Source organism: Archocentrus centrarchus, chromosome 4 (assembly GCF_007364275.1).
Source record: "Archocentrus centrarchus isolate MPI-CPG fArcCen1 chromosome 4, fArcCen1, whole genome shotgun sequence".
Classification (NCBI taxonomy): domain Eukaryota; kingdom Metazoa; phylum Chordata; class Actinopteri; order Cichliformes; family Cichlidae; genus Archocentrus; species Archocentrus centrarchus.
In genome coordinates this window covers 260,367-285,683 of record NC_044349.1, presented here as the reverse complement: position 1 = coordinate 285,683, position 25,317 = coordinate 260,367, and the positions used below count along the sequence as shown (strand labels likewise).

The 25,317-nt window shown below is 45.0% G+C and overlaps 1 protein-coding gene across 1 annotated transcript; it reads left to right on the top strand.

The window, feature by feature from the left end:
* The first annotated feature begins 850 nt into the window (after positions 1–850).
* plppr3b (phospholipid phosphatase related 3b) lies at positions 851–23,914 on the top strand. Its single transcript, XM_030727974.1, has 8 exons — positions 851–969; positions 14,972–15,077; positions 19,504–19,689; positions 19,913–20,039; positions 20,322–20,517; positions 20,606–20,663; positions 21,071–21,244; positions 22,127–23,914. The coding sequence occupies exons 2-8, from the start codon at positions 14,976–14,978 to the stop codon at positions 23,522–23,524; spliced, it is 2,241 nt and encodes a 746-aa protein (XP_030583834.1). The 5' UTR covers positions 851–969; positions 14,972–14,975; the 3' UTR covers positions 23,525–23,914.
* The last annotated feature ends 1,403 nt before the right edge of the window (positions 23,915–25,317 follow it).

Here is a 25,317-nt window from a genome sequence, read left to right as displayed (position 1 = left end):
TTTCTGTCAGCACCACCTGCAGAAACCTGCACAGCAGATAATCAGAACCTTCCTGCTTTGATGGTGCTGACCACTAATAATTTTCTGTGTGCCTGTCATACTGCAGCATCTTCAGCCCCTCCAACACAGATCACGGTTTCTGAACTCAGTAAATCTTTAATATCAAGTAAAATAAATGGACAGGAAATAATTCAGAATCAACTGAATTGCACAACTTCATCCTACAAATAATGATCCAGCCAATAAAAAGCTACACAGCGCTCCTGCTGGTGACCTTCAGTGTCTGAAGGACTTTTATTGAAGCCACCTGCAGAAGATGATTCATGGTTCCAGTGTCCACAGAGCAGCAAATTCTTCAGCACCAGTGCTTCCAGTTTGGAAATCAAACCCATCGTGGTGGCAGTAACACCACCACTGTTAACTGTGTTCATTGTCTACTGAATCATTCTCACACTTCATATTTTCCTTTGGTGGAACCTCAGAGGTTCCTCTGAAACTTGTTCCAGTTCGTCTCCTGTCCTGTTCCTGTTCCTGGTCGGTGCTGCTCTCCGCTGTGTACAGCAGGTGGCGCCACACAGCCTGCAGTCAGCTGCGTTTTAAGCCTCAATAAAGAAAAAGGTCGGATTTTGAGTGTTTTTGGCTCTGTGAGGTTTCAGGCTCCTGAAGGGTTAACACAGCGCCAAAGTTTAACCCTTCAAGCGCCGATCAGCTGACACCGACACGCAGGAGGCACGTTTCACAGCCCCCCCCCCCACCTCCTCTGAAACACACACACCGTGCAGCAGCAGCAGCGGAGCATCCTCCAGGAAACAGACGGTCTCTGCGCGGGTCTGCAGGGACACGGAGCCCAGCGGGACCAGAACCAGGACTGAAACCGAGCCGCGAGAGTCCGGCAGGTGTGTCCGGTGTGCGTCTACGCGGAGGTTCCGGTTCTGTTGGTGGCAGGATTCAGAGGGTCGATGCTCTGAGGTGAGACCGATTCTGTGTGTGTGTACGTGTGTGTGTTGCTGCAGTGCTGCACCGTCACACAGTAAACCGGCCCGCTTTGTTTCTGGTCCAATCCGAGCTGAGCTGCGGCTGGACCGCAGACCTGCTGCACCTCCACCTGTCTTTCTGTCTGTGCGTCCCCATCAGTGGGTGGAGGAGCTCTGTGTGCTGATTGGTCGGATGTTAATTGGCATTAGAGGGTAACGTGTGGAGTCACCGTGATGATGATGGTGATGAAGATCCTGGGCTGACTGTGTAAAGCGCCTACTGTTGTGTGATGCAGATGATGAAGAGGAAGAAGACTCTCTAAGCCTCCTCTTCCTCCTGCAATTGTTTGTCCTTAAACTGATTTTCAATAAAGTTCTCTGAAACCATGTGACTGACAGAAGGCAGAGGGTTCAGGCAGGAGGTCAGACAAGTGGAGGTGTGAAGGAGCTGCTCCTCCTGATGAAAACAAACACTGAGTGCATTATGGGAACCCCCCAGCAGACTAGGCCTATAGCAGCATAACTAAGGGATGGTTCAGGGTCACCTGATCCAGCCCCAACTATAAGCTTTATCATAAAGGAAAGTTTTAAGCCTAATCTTAAAAATAGAGAGGGTGTCTGTCTCCTGAATCCAAGCTGGGAGCTGGTTCCACAGAAGAGGGGCCTGAAAGCTGAAGGCTCTGCCTCCCATTCTACTCTTAAGTATCCTAGGAACCACAAGTAATCCAGCAGTCTGAGAGCGAAGTGCTCTGTTGGGGTGATATGGGACTATGAGGTCTTTGAGATAAGATGGGGCCTGATTATTCAAGACCTTGTATGTGAGGAGAAGGATTTTAAATTCTATTCTAGATTTAACAGGGAGCCAATGAAGAGAAGCCAATATGGGAGAAATCTGCTCTCTCTTTCTAGTCCCTGTCAGTACTCTAGCTGCAGCATTTTGGATCAGCTGAAGGCTTTTCAGGGAGCTTTTAGGACAGCCTGATAATAATGAATTACAATAATCCAGCCTAGAAGTAATAAATGCATGAATTAGCTTTTCAGCATCACTCTGAGAAAGGATGTTTCTAATTTTAGAAATATTGCGCAAATGCAAAAAAGCGGTCCTACATATTTGTTTAATATGTGCATTGAAGGACATATCCTGGTCAAAAATGACTCCAAGATTTCTCACAGTGTTACTGGAGGCCAAAGTAATGCCATCCAGAGTAAGTATCTGGTTAGACACCATGTTTCTAAGATTTGTGGGGCCGAGCACAAGAACTTCAGTTTGATCTGAATTTAGAAGCAGGAAATTAGAGGTCATCCAGGCCTTAATATCTTTAAGACATTCCTGCAGTTTAACTCATTGATGTGTGTCATCTGGCTTCATTGATAGATAAAGCTGAGTATCATCTGCATAACAATGAAAATGTTGTAAATGTTGTTGTATTATTAGAAAAATAATACTGCTTAAGGGAAGCATGTATAATGTAAATAAAATTGGTCCCAACACAGAAGCCTGTGGAACTCCATAATTAACCTTAGTGTGTGAAGTATTAATGTTTAATCTTTTTTGTTTCCTTGAATGTGATTTTTTTTTTTTTTTTTTAATCAGTGCCCTCATATCTTGGAGGTTTTTCTGTGTGGAGGCAGGAGGACGCGTGGAGGAACCGCTAACCCCACGCTCAGCTTTGCATATGCCGCCTGCATGCTGTTTACTGCCAGAAGGGGGCAGCATCACAAACAGTCATCTTGCTTGTATATTGCTGGTCGCACAAAGAGTTAAAAACAATGATAGTGTCTCTGCAGCCCGCCTGAGCGCAGGGCTGGACTGGTAATCGGGCGTACCGGGCATTTGCCCGGTGGGCCGACAGTCCTCAGGGCCCATTGGCCCATCTTTAATATAGATAGTGGATTGAACCAATCAGGACATAGGATGAAAGTGGCCCCACCTTTTCTCTGTGGTGCCCCCTGCTAGTAGTTTCAGTGTTGAATGCGTGTGTTAAGGGAGAGGCAACACGGAGAAACCGAAGGGGCAGAAAGGAGGTGCAGAGAAGTTACGTGCGAAGAAATTGAAGAGAGTCGCTGTAGATGCTACAAAATGTGTAAAGATCACAGACATGTTCGCTGCTGTAGCCTCCACATCCTCTGTAACAGCAACGCTCCAGCAACAGCAGGCTGTAGGCAGAGCCGGCCGAGGCATAGGCGACATATGCGGCTGCATAGGGCCCGCTGACCACCAGGGGGCCCCCAAGTTCGCCCACATTTGTCATTAATGTTTTTGGTTTGTTTTAATTTTTTACATATCCCAGTTTTCTAAAGGAAAGAAGAGACTATTCTAACTGTCTAGATTTGTACACTTGTAGCAACACTAATTTAATGAGTAGGCTATTTCTGTCTCATACTGATGCTGAAAAACTAATTCATGCATTTATTACTTCTAGGCTGGACTATTGTAATTCATTATTATCAGGCTGTCCTAAAAGCTCCCTGAAAAGCCTTCAGCTGATCCAAAATGCTGCAGCTAGAGTACTGACAGGGACTAGAAAGAGAGAGCAGATTTCTCCCATATTGGCTTCTCTTCATTGGCTCATAGTACCATATCACCCCAATAGAGCACTTCGCTCTCAGACTGCTGGCTTACTTGTGGTTCCTCGGATACTTAAGAGTAGAATGGGATGCAGAGCCTTCAGCTTTCAGGCCCCTCTTCTGTGGAACCAGCTCCCAGCTTGGAGTCAGGAGACAGACACCCTCTCTATTTTTAAGATTAGGATGACTGTTGGGCTTTCTCTGTAATTATTGTAGGGTCTTTACCTTACATTATAAAGCGCCTTGAGGTGACTGTTTGTGAGTTTGCGCTGTATAAATAAAATTGAATTGAAAATGCCGAAACAGTAATGCATCCTAAAAAAAATTAATAATCGACTTTAACCCTCCAGCATTAATAACAGTTAAGTTCAGGGGACAATGAAGTGGGCCCCAAATCAAATCTTGCTTAGGGCCGCTCCTTCAAGGCTTGGGTCGGCTCTGCTGTAGGTGAAGACAGCAGCAGGGAGAGGAGCAGCCAGAGATGCAGGGAAACCAAGGGACAGAGTGAGCGAGGAAGTGTAGTACGTAAGCAGGTAGTAAGGTTAGGATAATACAGGTGTTCTGTTACAAAGTTGCTAATGTTATGCATTCAGAAACTAATTTCATCCATGTAGGACACAAAGTGAAAGCGTGCCCTCATGTGTTCTTTTTAGGTATTGCAACTTGGCAACCCGTTATTTTATTTGAACCGAAACTTTATTGAACAGCAGTAACAGTCAAACAAACGGTAATGGCGGCAACTGACAGTTTATGATGTCCGGTTGGAGGAAATTATTGCATATATCTTTGTTCAAGGTTGCATTGCCGGTGCGTACCAAAGAAATAATTTTGTAACATTATTTTTGTGTTAGCTATAGTTCAGTTATTCATTATATGACCATAAAATGAGTCTCTTTGTTATGTAACTTACCTGCAATTTACGAGGTTGTCCAAGATGGTGCCAGTAGTGTAGTTTTATACATATAGAAGTATTTAGGATGTCACTCAGCGGAAATTTATTATAAAGTACATTTTATGCTGCATATATTCATATTTTTATTGTACTGTTTATCTTGATTTCAGTTTCACCCTTTTGAATTTCTTTAAACCTGCTGACAACGGTCTTCGGTCTCCAGAGTTGTGATATGAGAAAGGTGTTAAATAGCCTTTGCATCAGACATGCACAAGAACGGCACAGTGAAACGGCAGCATCCACGCTGAAGAAGATAACGCAGTCCTCTCATGTAGAGTGAAGCAGACCACTACTACGCCTCAGTGCAGCACGGCACACAGCAGCGATCCTGCAGATATCACCTAGTCAACTCCACCATGTCCAAACAGGCGTCATCTCTCAAGACCGAGGCTTCGTGTGTCTCCTCTACAGGCTCTGCAGCAGCCAAGGCAAGAGCAAAGGCTGAGGCAGCCAAAGCCCGTTTCGGCCTTACAGCTAAAGAAATGAACTTAAAAGTAGAAAAGGCCCAAATTGAGGCATCTATTGAATTTCTACAACAAGAAAAGGATGTAGCCTCAGCCATTGCTGAAGCGGAGGCATTAGAAGCGGCTGTTGCCTCACAGATAGAAGTAGGCAGCAACCCATGTCCTTCTGTAACAGCTGAACGTACTGAACAATATGTCGTCAGCCAAGCTAAGTTTGTGAAAGAGCTAGAAAATGTTGCTTTTCAGCCATCACAAGCTGAAAATGCTCTTCAAAATAAACCGGAGCCCACCAGCAATGAGTCATTACACTCCGGAAAAGATGATGACCCACAGCAAACTCCAATCTGTCCTCCCAGTTATCTTGACAACTCCCAAAACCCCCCAGTCATTACCTCGTCTCTACATACTAATAAGGATTTCACGGTCAAACCAAGTAGCAGCATCTAGCTTCTATGATGCCAGACCCCAAAAACTCCCCTTCCACTTGCAGGAAAAATGGATTACAGCAGGAGCTAATTACAAACGCACAAAATGTGTGTCCTTCCCACCATTTAACGTTTTTGTAGACTTTGTTACACAAGAGGCTGACTCTAAGAATGATCCTAGCTTTAACTTCACATTGTTTCCTGATGTTTCCAAACCAGACAAGCCACCCTGGAGAACAAACAGACAGAAAGACATTTCAGTGCACAAAACTGATGTCATCTCTCGTCCCATCTCAGACATGCATAGGTCTGCGAACGAAGCTGCAGATAGTGGCAAGATTTGTCCCATTCACAAAAAACCTCATCCCCTCTCAAAATGCAGGACATTTCGCATGAAAACACTCGATGACAGGAAAATGTTCTTAAAGGAGAACAACCTTTGTTTTAAATGCTGTACCTCATCTTCACACATCGCAAAGGACTGTAAAGTTAAGGCACAGTGTTCTGAGTGTAACAGTGAGAAACACTGCACTGCTCTCCACCCAGGGCCAGCCCCCTGGTTGAGAGAGACTGAACCTGCGGTAGAGCATGGCGGGGAGCCTGACACCATAGAACCAGAGGAGATCACCTCCAGCTGCACCCAGGTTTGTGGCACAAATGAAGCAGGTAGATCATGCTCTAAAATCTGCCTCGTTAAAGTGTACCCAGTAGGCCACCCAAAACAAGTAGTAACGCTCTATGCTATCCATGACGAGCAAAGTAACAGATCATTAGTACGTCCTGAGTTCTTTGAACTGTTCAATGATTGTGGACCCAGTTCTCCCTACTCACTTAGGACATGCGCTGGAACTAAAGATACGATGGGAAGGAGAGCCATCGGTTATGTAGTGGAAGCCTTAGATGGTTCAGTCCACATTCCTCTGCCTAGCCTTATTGAATGCAAAAATATCCCAAATGACAGAGATGAGATACCCACACCCAGTGCAGCTATGCATCACAGCCATCTGAAGTCAATAGCTCACCTCATCCCTGATCTAGACCCTAATGCCCCCATCTTAATGCTCCTTGGACGGGACATTATTAGAGTTCACAAAGTCCGTAAACAGATAAGTGGACCAAACAATGCACCCTATGCTCAAAAACTGGACCTTGGGTGCGTCATAGTAGGAAATGTGTGTGTAGGTGATGTCCACAAAACACTTGCAGTAAAGACTCTGTTCACAAATGCCACTGAGAAAGGTCGTCCCACAATGTTTGAGCCATGCCCTAATGTTTTCAGTATAAGAGAGAGGCATTGTGACATACAAGTCCCATTCAACTTCAGCACCCAGCTTGTGGACAGCACTTGTGAACCGGACCACTTAGGATGTAATGTGTTCAGACAAACCAGACATGACAATTACATCTCACCTTCCATTCAAGACAATGCCTTCTTAAAAATAATGGAAGAAGGATTAACAAAGGACAAAGATAACAGCTGGACCGCTCCATTACCATTCAAACTGCCACGCCAAAGGCTCCCTAACAACAGACCACAGGCTCTGAAATGCCTGATGTCACTGGTTCGCAGCTTTGAAAAGAATGAGGAAATGAAACAACACTTTGTGACTTTCATGGACAAAGTATTCAAAAACAAACATGCAGAAATTGCCCCTCCACTAAAAGACGGAGAGGAATGTTGGTACTTGCCACTATTCGGTGTCTACCACCCCCGTAAACCCAAACAGATCAGAATCAGAATCAGAATCAGAATCAGAAGGTTTTTATTGCCATATGGGTGAACAGGTTCACAGCATTAGGAAATTGCTGCGGTACTTCGTGCTTACAGAAAAAAACAAATAAGTATAAAAACTATAAGACAATATACAAGTATACAAATTGCAAATATACAGAGATATTAGAGCTATAACTATAGCACAATATTACAAAATTACAAAATATACAGTGCAGAGACTAATTAAAAGATAAAAGAATGTAGACTATATTCCACTAATATGTACATCAGTGCAGTCAGACAGGTGCATAGACATAGGGTCATCAGCGTTTGTGGAGGGTGGTGGTAGCAGTCTTAGGGTAATTGTTCATGAGTCCAACAGCAGAGGGGAAGAAACTGTTCTTATGGCGGGAGGTTCTGGTCCGTATGGACCGTAGCCTCCTGCCTGAGGGGAGAGGGTCAAAAAGTCTGTGCCCAGGGTGAGAGTGGTCGGCTGTGATCCGACCTGCACGCCCCAGTGTCCTGGAGGTGTACAGGTCCTGGAGAGATGGGAGGTTACAGCCAATCACCTTCTCAGCAGAGTGCACAACGCGCTGTAGTCTCTGTTTGTCCCTAGTGGTGGCTCCAGCGTACCACACAGTGATGGAGGAGGTGAGGATGGACTCAATGATGGCAGTATAGAACTGCACCATGGTCCTTGCTGGCAAGTTGAATTTCTTCAACTGCCGCAGGAAGTACATCCTCTGCTGGGCCTTTTTGATGACAGAGGTGATGGTGGGCTCCCACTTGAGGTCCTGGGTGATGGTAGTTCCCAGGAAGCGAGAAGAGTCCACTGTGGTGATGGGGGTGTCAGTCAGGATGATGGAGGGTAGAGGGGCTGTGTGCTTCCTAAAGTCCACTATAATCTCCACTGTCTTCTGGGCGTTCAGTACCAGGTTATTGTGGCTGCACCAGGACGCCAGACGTTTGACCTCCATCCTGTAGGCCGACTCGTCCCCGTCTGAGATGAGTCCGATGAGAGTCATGTCGTCTGCAAACTTAATAAGCTTGACAGACTGGTGGTCAGAGGTGCAGCAGTTGGTATACAGGGAGAAGAGCAGAGGAGAGAGGACACAGCCCTGAGGAGTGCCAGTGCTGATGGTCCGGGAGTCCGAGACATTCTTCCCCAGCCTCACGTGCTGCTTCCTGTTCGTCAGGAAGTCAGTGATCCACCTGCAGATGGGATCAGGCACGTTCATCTGGGACAGCTTTTCTTGGAGGAGATCAGGGATGATGGTGTTGAAGGCAGAGCTGAAGTCCACAAACAGGATCCTGGCGTAGGTTCCCTGGGAGTCCAGATGCTGTAGGATGAAGTGCAGAGTCAGGTTGATGGCGTCGTCCACAGACCTGTTGGCTCTGTAGGCAAACTGCAGGGGGTCCAGAAGGGGGGCTGTGAGGGACTTGAGGTGGGACAGCACCAGACGCTCAAATGACTTCATGACCACAGAAGTCAGTGCCACAGGTCTGTAGTCATTTAGTCCAGTGATCCTTGGCTTCTTGGGGACAGGAACAATGGTAGCGGTTTTAAAGCAGACAGGCACGTGGCAAGCCTCCAGTGAGGAGTTGAAGATGTTCGTGAACAATGGGGCAAGCTCGTTAGCACAGTGTCTCAGTGTGGCAGGTGAGACACCATCTGGACCTGGAGCTTTGCGAGCTTTGACACTCCTGAACTGCTTTAGCACCTGGTCCTCCTGAATACAAAAGACTGTGGGGGTGGGGGATGAGGGGGACTCTGGGGTGGGAGTCCTTGATGATGTGGGCTTCTCTGAGGTGTGGGGAGTGGGGGAGGTTGGGGGGTGAATATTTGTGTTGGCTGTATTGTAGTTGGGACTGGTGGAGGTGTGAAGGCTGCTGAACTGACCATCAAAACGACAATAGAACTCGTTCAGTCTATTTGCAGTTTGTAGGTCGTCTGTGGAGTGGGGGGTTTTAGGCTTGTAGTTGGTAATCTGCCTAAAACCTTTCCATACAGAGGCCGCGTCGTCTTTGACAGCAGCGCTAAGTACGAGGGTGTATCACTGAACAATGTGTTGTTAACAGGACCAGATTTTAACAACTCACTGCTAGGCGTCTTAATACGCTTCAGAAAGGAAGCTGTAGCCTTTACAGCAGACATTGAACAGATGTTTTATTGTTTCAATGTCCATGAGCAAGACAGGAACTACCTGCGCTTTTTGTGGTTCTGCAACAATGACATTTCCAAGGACATTGTGGAGTACAGGATGAGAGTCCACGTCTTTGGGAACAGCCCATCACCAGCAGTGGCCATATATGGCTTGCAGCAGTCTGTTCTACGCAGCGAGGTAGACTGTGACCCAGACGTGAGACAGTTTGTCACACGGGACTTCTACGTGGACGACGGACTCAAATCTCTTCCCACCATTGAAATGGCTGTGTCCCTACTCCAAAGAACCCGTGCCACACTGGCGAAATCAAATCTCAGACTGCATAAAATAGCAGCCAACAGGAAGGAAATATTAGAGGCCTTCCCTACCCGAGATCATGCAGTAGACTTAATAAACTTAGACTTTGAAGCCGATTCAGTCCTCATGCAACGCAGCCTGGGTCTCCTTTGGGACCTAGGTAGAGACTGCTTCACCTTTCGTGTCCCAGATGAGACACAAGAAGAGGTGTTCTATCAACAATTAACAGCCTTTATGATCCATTAGGTTTTTGTAGCACCAGTCACTATACAGGGGAAGTCCATTCTGCGTGAACTCACAGTTGAAAATGGAGACTGGGATGCTCCTTTACCCCCAGAAATGGAAGAGTTCTGGACTCTCTGGAAGGACTCACTTAAAGAACTATCTGACCTTAGCATTCCCAGAGCATACACAGACATTTCTCCCTCAGCAGCCACAGAAAGAGAGTCGTGTGTGTTTTCAGATGCATCTACTAAAGCCATAGCTGCAGTGGCTTATCTAAGAGTGAGAGATGCGGAAGGAAAGTGTCAAGTAGGGTTTGTTATGGGCAAAGCGAAGCTTGCACCACGCCCAGATCAAACCATACCAAGATTGGAGCTTAGTGCTGCTATGTTAGCAGTGGAGCTTGCAGACTTAATTGCAGATGAACTTGACCTTGAACTAGATCACACTACATTCTACACAGACAGTAAGGTAGTCCTAGGTTATATCTACAATGAGACTAGGAGATTTTATGTCTGTGTTAGTAACCGTGTAACCAGGATCCGCAGATCTTCTCAGCCAAACCAGTGGCATTATGTAGCTAGCAGTCAGAACCCTGCAGACCACGCCACTCGTTCTGTCCCTGCATACCAGCTGCCCCTTAGTAACTGGTTCGCTGGCCCTGACAACAATTAGTCCAAGCCCAGAGGCTCCCAAATGACTCTTACGATCTTGTGGACCCTAGCATGGACTCAGATGTTAGACCCCATGTCACTATTCTCAAAACCACAACCTCATTCAGACAACTTGGTTCTGATAGATTCAGTAAGTTTTCCACCTGGAGGTCACTCATACGTGCTCTTTCTAGACTACTGCATGTCATCCACAACTTCAAATCACCACTAAGCAAGAACAATCGTTGCAGTGGTTGGCATTACTGTGACACAGGACTCACTGTGGATGAGTCTAAATAAGCTCAAAACGTTGTGATGCAAGCAGTACAACAGGAGGTGTATTCCGAAGAGATCAGGTGTGTACAAAGGAATGAGAAGCTGCCCAAAACCAGCCCTCTCAAGAACTTAGACCCTTATCTGGATGAAAATGGACTCCTTAGAGTAGGTGGTCGCATTGCTGACTCAAACTTGACTCAAGGTGAAAAGAACCCACTTCTAGTCCCAGGCCACCACCATGTAGCAGTTCTCCTCTTAAAGCACTATCACGATCAGGTTCACCATCAAGGTCGCCTCTTTACTGAAGGAGCTATACGCTCTGCAGGATGGTGGATAGTGGGCGGCAAGAGAAAGATGAGCACAGTCATCTATCATTGTGTAACCTGCAAAAGACTTTGTGCTCCTCTGGGCACACAAAAAATGTCAAACCTCCCTCCAGACCGTCTTGCAACAGACCCTCCATTCACAAATGTGGGCTTAGACATGTTCGGCCCTTGGTTTGTGTCTTCCCGACGTACCAGAGGAAGTGTGAACCAAAACAAAAGGTGGGCTATCATATTCACATGCCTGAGTATTAGGGCAGTTCACATTGAGGTGATAGAGTCACTCGACACGTCTAGTTTTATTAATGCGCTTAGACGGTTTCTGGCAATAAGAGGACCTGTAAAAGCTATTCGTTCTGATCGAGGCACCAATTTTGTCAGTGCATGCAAAGAACTGAAAATCCCCTCAAACTTGGATAATACAGTTGTACAGACCTACTTAAAAAAACATGGATGTACTTGGACCTTTAACCCACCACATGCTTCTCATTTTGGCGGGTCAGCTATCATAAATGCTAGACCTCTTGTCCCAGTTTCTTCAGACCCAAGGGACCCTTTCGTCTTAACTCCAGCTGCTCTTCTAACTCAGAAGATTATCCCTCTTCATGCTCCAGCTGGTAACTTCAAAACATCAGATATTTACAGATACCAGTGGCCTCAAATCCAGCACCTGTCAAACACCTTCTGGGACAGGTGGAAGAAAGAGTTCCTTCCTACTCTCCAGTCACGTCGCAAATGGCAATCCAGCCAACCTAATATGAGCTTAGGAAGTGTCGTTATACTCAAAGACAGTCAAGTACCAGGAAATGAATGGCCTCTTGGACTCATAACTCAGGTGTTTCCAAGTAAAGATGACAGGGTACGCAAAGTAGAAATTAAGGTAGCCAAATCAGATGGTTTGAAACAGTTTGTAAGACCTATTTCAGAGATTGTAGTTTTGGTTCCTTCATAAGGTACCTGTTTTTTGTTTTGTTTTGTTTTCTAAAGACTCAATTTGTGGCATTTATTCACGCCAGACGGGGAGTGTTCTGTTACAAAGTTGCTAATGTTATGCATTCAGAAACTAATTTCATGCATGTAGGACAAAAAGTGAAAAGCCTGCCCTCATGTGTTCTTTTTAGGTATTGCAACTTGGCAACCCGTTATTTTATTTGAACCGAAACTTTATTGAACAGCAGTAACAGTCAAACAAACGGTAATGGCGGCAACTGACAGTTAATGATGTCCGGTTGGAGGAAATTACTGCATATATCTTTGTTCAAGGTTGCATTGCCGGTGCGTACCAAAGAAATAATTTTGTAACATTATTTTTGTGTTAGCTATAGTTCACTTATGCATTATTTGACCATAAAATGAGTCTCTTTGTTATGTAACTTACCTGCAATTTACGAGGTTGTCCAAGATGGCACCGGTAGTGTAGTTTTATACATATAGAAGTATTTAGGATGTCACTCAGCGGAAATTCATTATAAAGTACATTTTATGCTGCATATATTCATATTTTTATTGTACTGTTTTTCTTGATTTCAGTTTCACCCTTTTGAATGTCATTAAACCTGCTGACAACGATCTTCGGTCTCCAGAGTTGTGATATGAGAAAGGTGTTAAAAGCCTTTGCATCAGACATGCATAATAACGGCACAACAGGGACTTTGAGGTGATGGATGTAACGTTAGTTCTATTACATGAGAATGATGAGCAATGGCGATAGATTAGTATCAATATTTATTTGCATTTGCATACTTCCCAAAAACGTGCAGCCACCTTAATCTGATAAAATAGCAAACGGTCAAAGCTGAGAAGTGTTGGATGAGCAGCAAGTGTGCATTTTAGGCTACATCATAGCATTTTAGGTGTGTTAAAAGGCTGCACAGTAGTTTGAATTTGTAGCCTCTATGCTGGTTAAACATGTTTTAAAAAGCACTCAAACAAGTGAAATAATAGATTTAAAAAAAGCTAAATGATAAGTAAAAGCATTGCAATTTAAGCATTACTAAAGTAAGTGTAAAAAAAAGGATTATTAGCAAAAGGTATGCCCACACTGAATAAGAGTAAGACAGTGTCAAATGCTTCTAAGACATAGTTGCGGGCCAGTCTAAGCCAAAAATGCCAGGGCCGATTTTTTGTCCCAGTCCAGCCCTGCCTGAGCGTCTCATGCTGACAGACTTCCCCATTGCTTAGTTTCCATTCTGGCCTGTTTTCAGCCAGTCAGCTTAGAGCTATGCACAGCATTATTCATTCTGGGTTACACACTGTTGGTTTTTTGTAGGACTGCACACAAGCAGGAAGCAACCTTTGTGTAGGTTCTGTAGATTGTGTTCAGTTCTGAAGTCCTGCTGACTGTAACAGAAAAGTGTGACTTTGCATCCGTGAACAAGAACAGACAGTGACTGGTTGACCTTTGCCCTGAGTCCAGTTTGACAGGTTAAAACACTGAATTACCTGCAAACTTGGCAGACTCATAGATGGGATCTCTTCAGTTCAGTCTGGTCACGATTTGATGGGTAGACGGACCCCCTGATGCTGTTTGCAGCAGAAAGAAAGAGAAATCCATTGGTTATTGCAATGCTGAGAACAAGAACGTGTTTTTGTTTTTACTGACATTTCATTTGATAAGAGATGGACACACGCATCCTCTTCACAAACACAAACCCTTGTTTGGGTCATTTACACTGATCTGCAGTCTCTTCTTGTGCATAATGACCTTCATGTGTCTGCACTGTGGCAGCCATCATCTGCCCTCTGCTCAGGAGACCACTGAGCAGTGTGTTGATGAACTGAAGGCTCCTTCTACCAGCAGTTCTTGCCCTTAAACATTTGATTTATTTCCAGTCGATAGATGGATCAGAACACAGAGCTGTTTCCCCATGGACTCGTGTTGAGGTTTCTCATGTGATGTCATACGTGATATGACCAGCGGCATATTCCCCAACTGGTTGGTGGAGGTTCCTGGAGTCCCTCACTGGAGGAATCAGTTACAAAGAAGCTGCAGCTTCAAAAACCTCGGAGTGATTGCACTGGTTGCTGGCAGGTTCCCATTGTTACCTGTAGTTTTTCATGTTTGTCTGCAAATACTTGCTAACTATTCACCAAGTGGTAGTAAAACTGTGAAAAGTGCAATGCAAACCGTAAATGGAGACAGTTCACCTTGAAAGCAAAGCTTTGCCTCAGCTGCAGCCAGTATGTTTCAAAAGGCACAACTTTTACTTTGAAGGTGAATGGTCTCTGGTTTCTGAACCCTAACCGCTGCGCTTCTCCCCTTATGAAAATTAGTAAGGGGAAAAGTTTTTATGCAGTAACCATGGTTTTACCATGGTTACTGCATAAAAACCATAGGAAACCATAGTGAATTTTCGTAAGGGTCATGGTTTCACTGCAGCTTCCATTCAAACTATGACCACAGCGGTACGATGGCGACCAAACAAATCACAAGGTTTTTTCCACCTGGACCCCGTTTTTACGGCCATTAGGGATAAATGGCAGACAGTGATCGGTCTGTGTGATCCTACACTGTCACCATGATTATCACATATCCAAAATGGCGAACAAAAAGCCACAACACAGCTGTCGCTCCCTGGTGGCTTTGAAGCAGAATGCAGATTTAATGCACTTCATTTTTCTGAGCAAGAGAATGTGTCCATGTTTTTAACATCTCTGCTATGGGGCAGCAAACAGTGAACAACATGGTTTCATCAGCCATGTCCTGAGGGGGGCGTGGGTTAGCACCACCCCTCCTGAAATATGATTGCAACTCTGTCAGGTGGTCAGATCTGAAGATGTGATTGGACAGAAGCTCTGAGACAAATCAGTTTCTCTGAAAGGTCTCAAGCTTTCAATTTATTTATAATTAGAAAATAATGTTAACTTCTGGTGTGTGTGTGTGTGTGTGTGTGTGTGTGTGTGTGTGTGTGTGTGTGTGTGTGTGTGTGTGTGTGTAGGTTGATGAGGATGATGATGATGATGACATCTTCCCCCTCAGAGAAGATGAAGAAGAAACCTCCAAAGGACAGTCTGACTCTGCTGCCATGTTTCTACTTCGTTGAGGTGAGAGAAACAAACAAATAAACAAACAGTCACATGACACCAAGGACTGTATCTACAGTCAGGTGCATAACACAGCCTTTGTACCTCCTCCTCTGCACACCACCACAGAGGGTTTTAAATCAAACAGGACATGATTGAAGTGCAGATTTTCATCTTTAATTCAGGACGTTTAACAAAAGTTTTAATTAACTGTTTAGGAATTATTTTTATTCACAGTGCCCCATTTTCAGGGCCTCAAAGGTAGTTGAACAAACTAAGATACACTCCCCTCCAAAAGTATTGAAACATGAACAGGTGTGTTTTGTTGCCAAGGTGTGTCCTGTTACATTGATTATTCAAACAATAAATAGGGCTGAATTTCTGCGCTCAGGTTCAGATTTGGGTTCTGCCTGTGCAGACTGTACATTTATAGTTAGAGGAGTAACCAACATGAAACCCGAGAGCTGTCTGTGGGTAAAAAACAAGCAGCTGTGAAGCTGAGAGAAGATGAAAATCAATCAGAGCCATGAACAAACATTAGCCATAGCCAGTACAAATGTTTTGAAAGTCCTGAAGAAGAACGTCGTCACAGGTGTAATAAGTAACAGATGTGGAACAGGTAGATCAAGGAAAACCCCAGCAGCTGATGACAGAAACATTTTAAGTGCTGTAGAGAAAGACATTAAAACAGCTATTAGTGACATCAGCAACAACCTCCAGAACGCAGCAGTGAAGGTATCACAATCTACTGTTCTCATACCACGTTTCCACCGCCAAGGTGCCGGTGCTCGTGCCAGTTCTGGTGTAGGTTTCAATGAACCTGCAAAACGCTTAAGAATGGGCCCGCGTTTCCACCGCGTTTCTGTGAACTGCTCCTTTACACATGAGTGTGGGTGGGTCCTCATCTGGAGAACACGCTCCCCTTTCTCGAGCTGCAAATACGTTTTAGGGTCCAAACCAAACTACTGCAGCATCTGTGTGCAGCACAGAGGGAAACACAGACAGCGATTAGAGCAAGACGACAAGTACGCACTTTGTGTCCTTTTATCTGTGATAGGAACCAGAGTTATTATAGTTAACGAAAATGAATGAAATAACGAAACTGAAATTGAAAAAACATTGTTGTTAACTGAAATAAATAAATCAGAATCAGAATCAGAATCTTTATTGTCATTGTACACAGAAGTTGCACAACGAAATTTAAAATGCATTCCTTTCTAGGTGCCTCAGACAATAAGTAATAAAATAATAAAAATATGAGTGATAAAAATGATTACTAAAATACAGTGCACAATAGTAAATTAAGAAAAAAACTGCAATTAAAAGGAAAAAACGATAACTAACTAAAACTGTATTGTGAGTTTTAAAAACTAACTAAAACTAACTGAAATCATAGATAAAATGACCTTCCTTTTCTTGTTTGTCTTTTTATTTAAAAGCCTTGTGGATTGATCATTTTTTCGCTCTCTGAGTTTAAGCTGGGAGCGCCGTCGGGCAGCTGTGTGCGTGCGTGTGCACGAGAAAGCGGCAGAGTCGCTCTAAACCCACGTAACCTGACGTTCACCTCTGAAGAAACGTGACTACTCGTCGGGTCCACGCAGCCGCAACGCTGTGATTAACCTGTTCAGTCCTCGTGCTTTTCCAGCTACTTTATCAGTCAGAGAATAACAATCAGGAATAATAATCAAAACATCAATATAAGGACTCACAAATGTCAGCAGATTCCTGGAGGGAGACTGCTGAAACTATCAGGATGGACGTGAGGAAATGAAGGAAGTGAAAAAACAGGGACAAATATGTTTGCAGCCAAAAAACTGAGCACAAAGAGCGAGGACCAAAAAAAGTCCCAGCACCGCATATAAAACACCAGCACACGACCACAAGATAATTAACACACACAATCCAGCTACACAAGCATAAATGTGGACATGGACATGAGGTCAGCAACTTCAGTGTGTACAGAGGCCACAAAGACCCTGAAGTCTCATTAGAGCATCTAACCAAGCTAGCTCCAAAACAGAACCAGGATCAGGCGGTGAGAACATCAGGATGCAGCTGGATTTGACCTTTGACTCCTTCAAAGAGTTTTTGTCAAACACCACATGAAGCTGTTGTTAATCTGCTGCAGTGAGGCTGGAGTTTATTGGGATTTAATTTTAGACTTTATTGAGTTTGTAGTTCCTGTTTTTCTTTGTTTCTCCCTGTTGATGTTCATGTGTGTCCTTAATATTACACACATTTAGCACGTAGTGCTGCTGTCTGTGAACAGCTGGTTGTTGAATATAATTCAATCTTGGTTGAGTTTTATTACACAATTGTCACTCTTGTGCCTTGAATCTTGCACCTGACAAAGTATGAAAAACTAAAACTAATACTGAAACTAACAAAACTAAACTAAAACTAAGCAATAAACCTAAAATAAAAACTAATAAAAACGAGTGAAACCGCTCTGAAAACTAATTAAAACTAACTGAATTAGAGAAAAAAAGTAAAAACTAACTAAAACTAAACAATAATGTAAAATCCAAAACTATTATAACCCTGATATGAACTGATACAAAGCAGCAAGTTCAGCCTTAGGGCCCGACCTAATTCAGAGCCGTGAAAATCGCATCGTTTTTCTCCTGTAATACACACCATGCAGTGAAATTGCGGTAGAAAACTTTACATCGAGATGGCAGTCACGCTCCTCTGCCACTTGCTTCATGCGTTCTTGGTTCGAGACCAGCTAGCTTGCAGTGCTGGAGTTGAACCCATTTTGTGGCCGAGCACCGAGTGTGTTCGCAGAGTAAAAAATAATGAACCGTTCAAACACCGGCACCGGCACCCGGTCAGTGGAAAAAGGGCCTCAGAAGACTTCATGAACCAAAGTACAGAGGCTTCACCAGAAGATACAAACCACTAATGAGCAAGAAGAAGAGGAAGGCAAGGCTGGAATCTGCCAAGAAGTTCAGAAACTCTGGGACAAAGTTTGAAGGACTGATCAGACAATGATGATGGAAAGGCTGAAGTTTGGAGAGTGAGAGGATCTGCTCATGATCCCAAACATACGAGTTCATCTGTGAAGCACAGTGGAGGTGATGTCATGGCTTCTTTTGGGACAGGCTCATTCATCTTAATTTATGATGTCACCATGATGTCAGCAGTATGATGAACTCAGAAGACTGGCCTAGCAAGCAAAGGATTTGCAACTAAATATTAAGTCTTTTTCAGACCAAAGGTGCTTCTGAGCTGTGTATCAGATCCAAATGGAAATAAAAACTGAGATGTTGATCTTTGGTATCTTATTGATTTGGTTTTTTTTTTTATGTCAAACCCAAATGTTTTCAGTCTACAGCAAAAATGAAGGGATTAGCCTCACTGTTCCAGTACTTTTGGAGGGGAGTTTTAAGTATCATTTTTAATTCTTGGATGAAAATCCTCTGCAGGCAGTGACTGCCTGAAGAACCATGGACATCACCTGTGTTTCCTCCTTGAGATACTTTCAGGCCTTTACTCCAGCACCTTCAGCTGCTGCTCGTTTGTGGGTCTCTGCCTTCAGTTTTGTATTAAATACCTGAAAAGCGGCTGCGGGGCTGAGATCAGGTGCCTTTAAGAACATCCCGTTTCTTTGCCCTGAGAGACTCTTAGGTTACTTACACACCATAACACTGACTCCACCATTTTAGACAGATGATATGGTATGCTTCAGATCCATAGACTGGATTAAACATGGATGTAGCTTCTGGATATGAATAGTGAAGCTAATGAGTAAAATGTGAAGTCTAATTTGTAAATGTTGGTCATTGTGAATTTCAGAAAGGAGGGTTATCTGGGGCACACTTACTGGCTAACAACTTTTGACTGACAGGTGATTGGCTGATAGCCATTTTGACCAGAGGAGGGAAACTTTTTTCCAGGTGGGAGAGCGGTTGGTGGGTGTACTTTGCAGTGATTCATACACAGCACACATAAATATACACAGTAATCATACTTGAACTAAAATAACCAGAAACCCTCAGGGGAAGCAGTCTCAGTCCAGTACTGAATGAGCTCTGAGATGATTTATTTGTCAGGAAATATGATCTGGCATCAACCTGCAGGTTTGTGCTAAACCTGTACACAGGTGTGTTTGTACTCTAGGAGGCAGCAAGAAGATTAATCACAGTAGAACACAGACACTTCCTCCTGCATCTACTGTCCTGTTCCTGTTCCTGACCCTGAAACATGCAACCAATCAGCAGAATGAACACCTTTCACATAGTTTGTGGCATCTGAAAGGAAGAAGAACAATGTTTTCTTATATTTCCATCCCTAAAGAAGAATACAGACAAATTCTGCTTTCTCTTTACACTGCCTGTAATCTCAGAGCTGCATTTTGGCAGCACCTCCTGCCATGTGGATGAACATCAGCATAAGATGATTCCACCAACAGCTGTTAGTTGTGTATTTGTTTGTGTGCATGTAGCTGCCCATCGTGGCTTCTTCTATGGTGTCGCTGTACTTCCTGGAGCTGACCGATGTGGTGAAGCCAGCTCAGGTGGGTTTCCGCTGCCACGACAGAGATCTGAGTATGCCGTACGTGGACGGAGGAGACGAGCTGATTCCACTGCTGATGCTTCTAAGCCTCGCCTTTGCCGGCCCTGCAGCCTCGGTACCATAATTTATTATTGTTTATTGATTATGTCAGATGATGTCTTTAATGAGGAACTACCCTAGGCAGATAGGTGGCTAAGAAGATGGATGAGTAGTGGATGTACTGGTGGCTGGATGGGTGGTTGGTTGGTTGGATAGGTTAGTTTAATAGTTTGTAGACAGGGGGCATGGTCAGCCTGTCCTGCTGCAGGCTGCTGAGGTATGTTTGTTTGGAACCTCAGATCATGCTGGTGGAAGGAGTGATCTACTGCCTGCAGTCCCGCCTGAAGCTCCGCCGAGCCGAAGGAAGCATCAGCGCTGGTGGCTGCAGCTTCAACTCCTTCCTGAGGAGGACGGTCCGCTTTGTAGGTATGACTGCATCTGCTGTACCTGCCAAATGTCCACCTGTTTGGACGTCTCTGTAGCGTGTCATCTGTCTTTCTCTGTGGCGTGTCACTTTTCTCCCTCTGTGACTTGTCACCTATGTGTGTCTGTGACGTATCACCTGTCTCTGTGACATGTCTCCTGTCTCTCTGACTTGTCACCTGTCTGTCTCTGTAACATGTCAGCTGTCTGTCTCTCGGACATGTCACCTGTGTGTGTCTATGACGTATCACCTGTCTCTCTGACGTGTCACCTGTCTGCCTGCAGGTGTGCATGTGTTCGGCCTGTGTGCGACAGCGCTGCTCACTGACATCATCCAGCTGTCCACTGGTTACCACGCTCCATTCTTCCTCACCGTCTGCAAACCCAACTACACTCTGGCGGGCGTGTCATGTGACAAAAATGCTTACATCACTACAGATATCTGCTCTGGGCAGGATGAGCACGCCATCATGGCTGCCAGGTGCTCACCGTACTTCCTGTTTGTGTTGCTGTTGCTCGAAATGTTGAGACTGATTGTTGATCAGTGTTTTCTTCTTGTGTACTTACAGAAAGACGTTTCCTTCTCAGCATGCAACTCTGTCAGCATTCGCTGCTGTTTATGTTTCTGTAAGTGCAACAAAGAAAACCTTCCCACAGAAACACGCTGATGTGATTTTAGTTCCATGGAGAAGCTCTGAGACTGAAACAGTCTCAGAGCTTCAGCCCAGAAACGCAGGGTCTCAAACCTGGGAGTGATTTTAGATCATGGTTTAAATTTTTCCAGGTCATTAAAACACAGTTTTTCCATCTTGGAACAAATTCAGAAGCATTTTAGCTGAGAAAGATGCTGAAAATGATTTTTCGTGATTTTAAAAATGTCTTTAGGAAAACGTACCAGTTCCGAAAGCTGCAGCCAGCCTGAGCTCTGCTTTTACTGCTGACTTTTGTTTGTAGGAAACATGCTGAGTATGTAAAGATGTGTTGAATGTGCTGCATTGCAGTGTTGTCTGATGTGAGCTTCTGTTTCCTGTCAGATGTACTTTAACTCGACCATCTCAGACAGCACCAAGTTGCTCAAACCCGTGCTGGTCTTTGCATTCGCCATCGCAGCAGCACTGACTGGTCTGACTCAGATCACGCAGCATCGCAGTCACCCCATTGACGTCTATGTGGGCTTCCTCATCGGCGCCTTCATCGCCGCCTACCTGGTGAGATAAAGCACACACCTGCCGAATGTCCCCAGGTAGAATAGCTGCTGCAGCTATTCTACCTTTAAAGCTCCTGCTGTTATGTGTTTTCTGTCTGATGAAGCCAAACTAAAGTCTGAATCTGCAGCCCTCAGAGTTTTTAGCAGCTTATCAGACAGTCCAGCTGTTGTTATGGACATGGCTTTGTGTTGCTGTTGTCATGGCAACTGCATCAGTTTAAACCGGAGGCTGATGGCGGATCAAAAACCAACAGCTCTGCAGCTCTGAGTGACTCAGTGGAGGACTCAGATCTTTATTTAGCCAGCATGCTTCAGCTCAAGAGCTTCACAGAGAGACGCCAGGGTCCAGATTCACTGAATATCAAACTGAGCATGAGAGAAACCTCCCAGCACAACAGAAACTTCTGAACAGCACATGTGAAATTAAAATATGGACAGAGGGTCACTGAGGCAGCTTTAATAATTCAGTCTGATGAACACAGCAGAAACATGCTGAAAGGTGTTTAGGTTAAGTGATTTACTGCTGCTGGTTTTATAAAGCAGTCACTCACCTCACTCACTGAACACCATCATAAGCACAGAAACAACACAAGAACACTCGAACTCTGTTTCCAACAAAGCTACAACTCAGTGACTAAACAGCAAGAAAAGACTTTCAAATCATTTAAAGCCTGTTTCAATAGAAATTAGTAACTGAGGGAGAGGGAGGGATTTGATTGTTTTTGAAAAGTAATAACAAAACTGCATGCCAATGGTCAAACTGTCTCTGATCACCAGCATGCAGAAGAGCTTTGATCTGATGATCACATTTAGTATTTTCCTGCTGAAGCAGGGTTATGACTCACTTTTCAAAAATCACACATATTTTATTCTCCTCCTTCAGGCTCTTCATGCTGTCGCCAACTTCACATCATCTGATGACATCACTTCAGCCCCACCTCCCCCACCTCCAAAGGCAGACCCTCTACGAGCACTGACTGAGCGAGGACATGAGTCTGTCTACAACAAAGGTCCCGCGTCTGCCTCTGAAAGTAATGATGAGATAGCAGCGGCTCCGGCCCCCATGGACCGGCTGGAGGGCTTGGGGCCCCTGCAGAGGGAGAAGGGCTCCATGGGGAGCCTGAAGAGGGCCAGTGTGGACGTGGAGCTGCTGGCTCCCCGGAGCCCCATGGGGAAGGAGACCATGGTGACCTTCAGCAACACGCTGCCAAGGGCTAGCATGAATGTAAATGGGGTGCTGGGGGCCAATGATGGACCGGAGGAGCCGGTCCTGCCAATGCAGCCGGTGCAACCGGTGCAGCGCCGTCTGAAGGCCGTACAGGTCCCCATGGACCCGATGAGGTCACAGCAGCTGGTGTCGGAGTGGAAGCAGAAGTCAATGGAGATGCGAGGACTGAGCGTGCGGGATGAGATGGACCGCGAAGCCAGCGAGGACGGCTCTGAGGTGGGCTCTGTGGGGACTGATGATGGGGGTTCTCAGGCTCCAATTTACCAGCCTGCAGTGCACTCTGGGAGGGCAAACCCAAGTCGCAACCCCACTCCACCTCCAGGGGGGGCCAAAGCCGTGGCAACTCCCAGACCGCCACAAATCCCAGAAGCAGGACCCCCGCCAGTCTCCCCAAAGAGTGCCCTGACCCGGGCTAAGTGGCTTGCCATCCGGGAGAAGACAACGGCAGAAGGGTCTGGGCGTGGTGCTGCAAACCAGCCGCGACTCATGCAAGTCATTGCCATGTCCAAGCAGCAGGGCCTTCTGCCATCCTCCTCCTCTGGGGAGAAATCCTCTGAAACCACCTCAACCTGCTCTGCCATTTCCTCCACTGCTGACTCACCGCACTACCGCCCCCCCTCTGAGCAGCCACGGGAGGGGCCTGGTATCATCACAGTGGATGCCCATGCCCCCCATCATCCTGTTGTTCAAGTCCCGCCTCCACCCCAGGCCCCACCCCTGTCAGGTAATAGTAACCCATGGGAGTGGGCAGGGGCATCCAATGGGGGAGACCCACGAGAAACCTACAACCTCTCTAACATAAACAGAGGAGATTCGGCCAGCCGTAGCAGTAGCTTCCACCCACGCCGCTCCGCCTCACCATGTGCTGCTATCGACCCTGCCATATCTCCAAACCCACCTCACCCACAGGTGGAGATGCCAGCGGATGCTCAGCGCAGGGAAATGGCCATGAGGCGCAAGACGGCACTGGTTCTGTTGGATCGAGAGATCCGTAACCAGACTGAACAGGAGAACTATTACAAGAGTCTGCAGGGACGGCGGTTCAAGGATTAGTCTGTTACCTTTCAAAATAAAAGCCTTACTCTGAAACTGGACATTAACAGCACAAAACCTGGTCAGCAGCAAGGAGCGTGATGCTATGCAAGCAAAAGCTGTGAGAAGAGGTTTCCACCCAGGAGATGATGAGCTCAAGGTTCAGGAGTTCAACACTCAGACAGTTTCTCTTCACAAAAAGACATCTTACCCCTCAGAGAGTCTTGGCTGGACATCTACGCCATGTCAACTGTTTGTTTTCTCCAGTGGACCCACCACAGAGTGCCACAAAATAATAATTCAATTCAGTTCAATTCAATTTTATTTATATAGCACTAAATCATAACAAAACAGTCACCTCAAGGCACTTTATATTGTAAGGTAAAGACCCTACAATAATACAGAGAAAACCCAACAATCAAAATGAATCTCTATGAGCAGCACTTGGTGACAGTAGGAAGGAAAAACTCCCTTTAACAGGACGAAACCTCCTGAGGTTGAGGGGAGGGAGACAAGACAAAAGACATGCTGTGGAGAGATTATTATTATTATTATTATTAATAATAATAATAATAATAATAATAATAATAATAATAATAATAATAATAGCTTATCCCAAAAAATCAGACTCATCCCAAGAAGGATGGCAGTGGTTATAAATAGACCTATCAGTATCTTCTATTAGAAACAGAGGTCACATTTATCTGATGACCTCACTGTGTCCTTCAGCCACAGCCCAAATCTTCCTCTTCTAGACCAGCACAGAACGGAGCATCTGGTTCTGTGATCCAGAAACCAACAAATGGAGAGACGCCGTCCACTGTGTTGAGCCTCTGAGAAGGAAGGAAAGCATTCAGTAAACAACTTGAAGTCAAAGCACAGAGACAAACTCAAACCCAAAGCTTTAGAAACACCTGAACCCTGCAGCAGAACTCCAAACCTGCACCAAATCAAAACCCTCCAACAAACCTGAACCCTGCAGCAGAACCTGAACCCCTGCAGTTAAGGACCCTGTGACGTTGTGGCAGCCATGTTGGCGGTCTAACTCAGATTGTATAGTTCTTGCCTTTCTGTTGTGATGGCCTGGTTGTTACAGTGATTCTCAGCATGTTTGTTTTTGTGTGCTGCTGTCCGATTGGTGGAGACCGTGAGCGTTTAGTTTTTGTGCGTGGATGTTTTTTTTTATTATAGATGGACCGACATGAGATTAAATCTTCTCACAGACCTCCAGGATTTAAAGAGAAAATCGTTGATTTCGTTTCAGAGCTTTTAAAGTGTGAAAGACGGCTGATTGTTTATGTCTGTGAGTATAAATCAAATGTTTTTATAGTTTCCAAAAGAATTCTTTAAAGAATCAGAATGAAAATATGGAGGTGTTAAGACCACAACTTCACAGTAAAATTTTTTAATTACTGTCAGCAGAAAGTTTATATTTCAGTGAAAGGAAATTACTCATTTGACTGATTATGCATGTCCTGATTTTGCTGAGTAGTTGTCCAGAGATCAACATTTGTATGAAACCTCTGAAACACCAACGACAATCAACGTAACATTGCCAAAAAATTGCCCAGTTTTTCTAACTCAATAATAGAGATTCAAAGCAACATTATTGGCAACTTGTGTTCCGTCTCCCAGCAGACTGTTGACCTGAGCGTTACCAGCTAAACTGATGGATGTTCAGTCAGTCAAGAACAGACCACGGAAGACCATTTTTTCCATCCTTCCATTCATTTTCTTAACCATGTATCCAGCTTATGGTCAGCTTGTGACCGACTAGCTTACTAATTTTAACTAGTTCAGATTAAAAATGATGT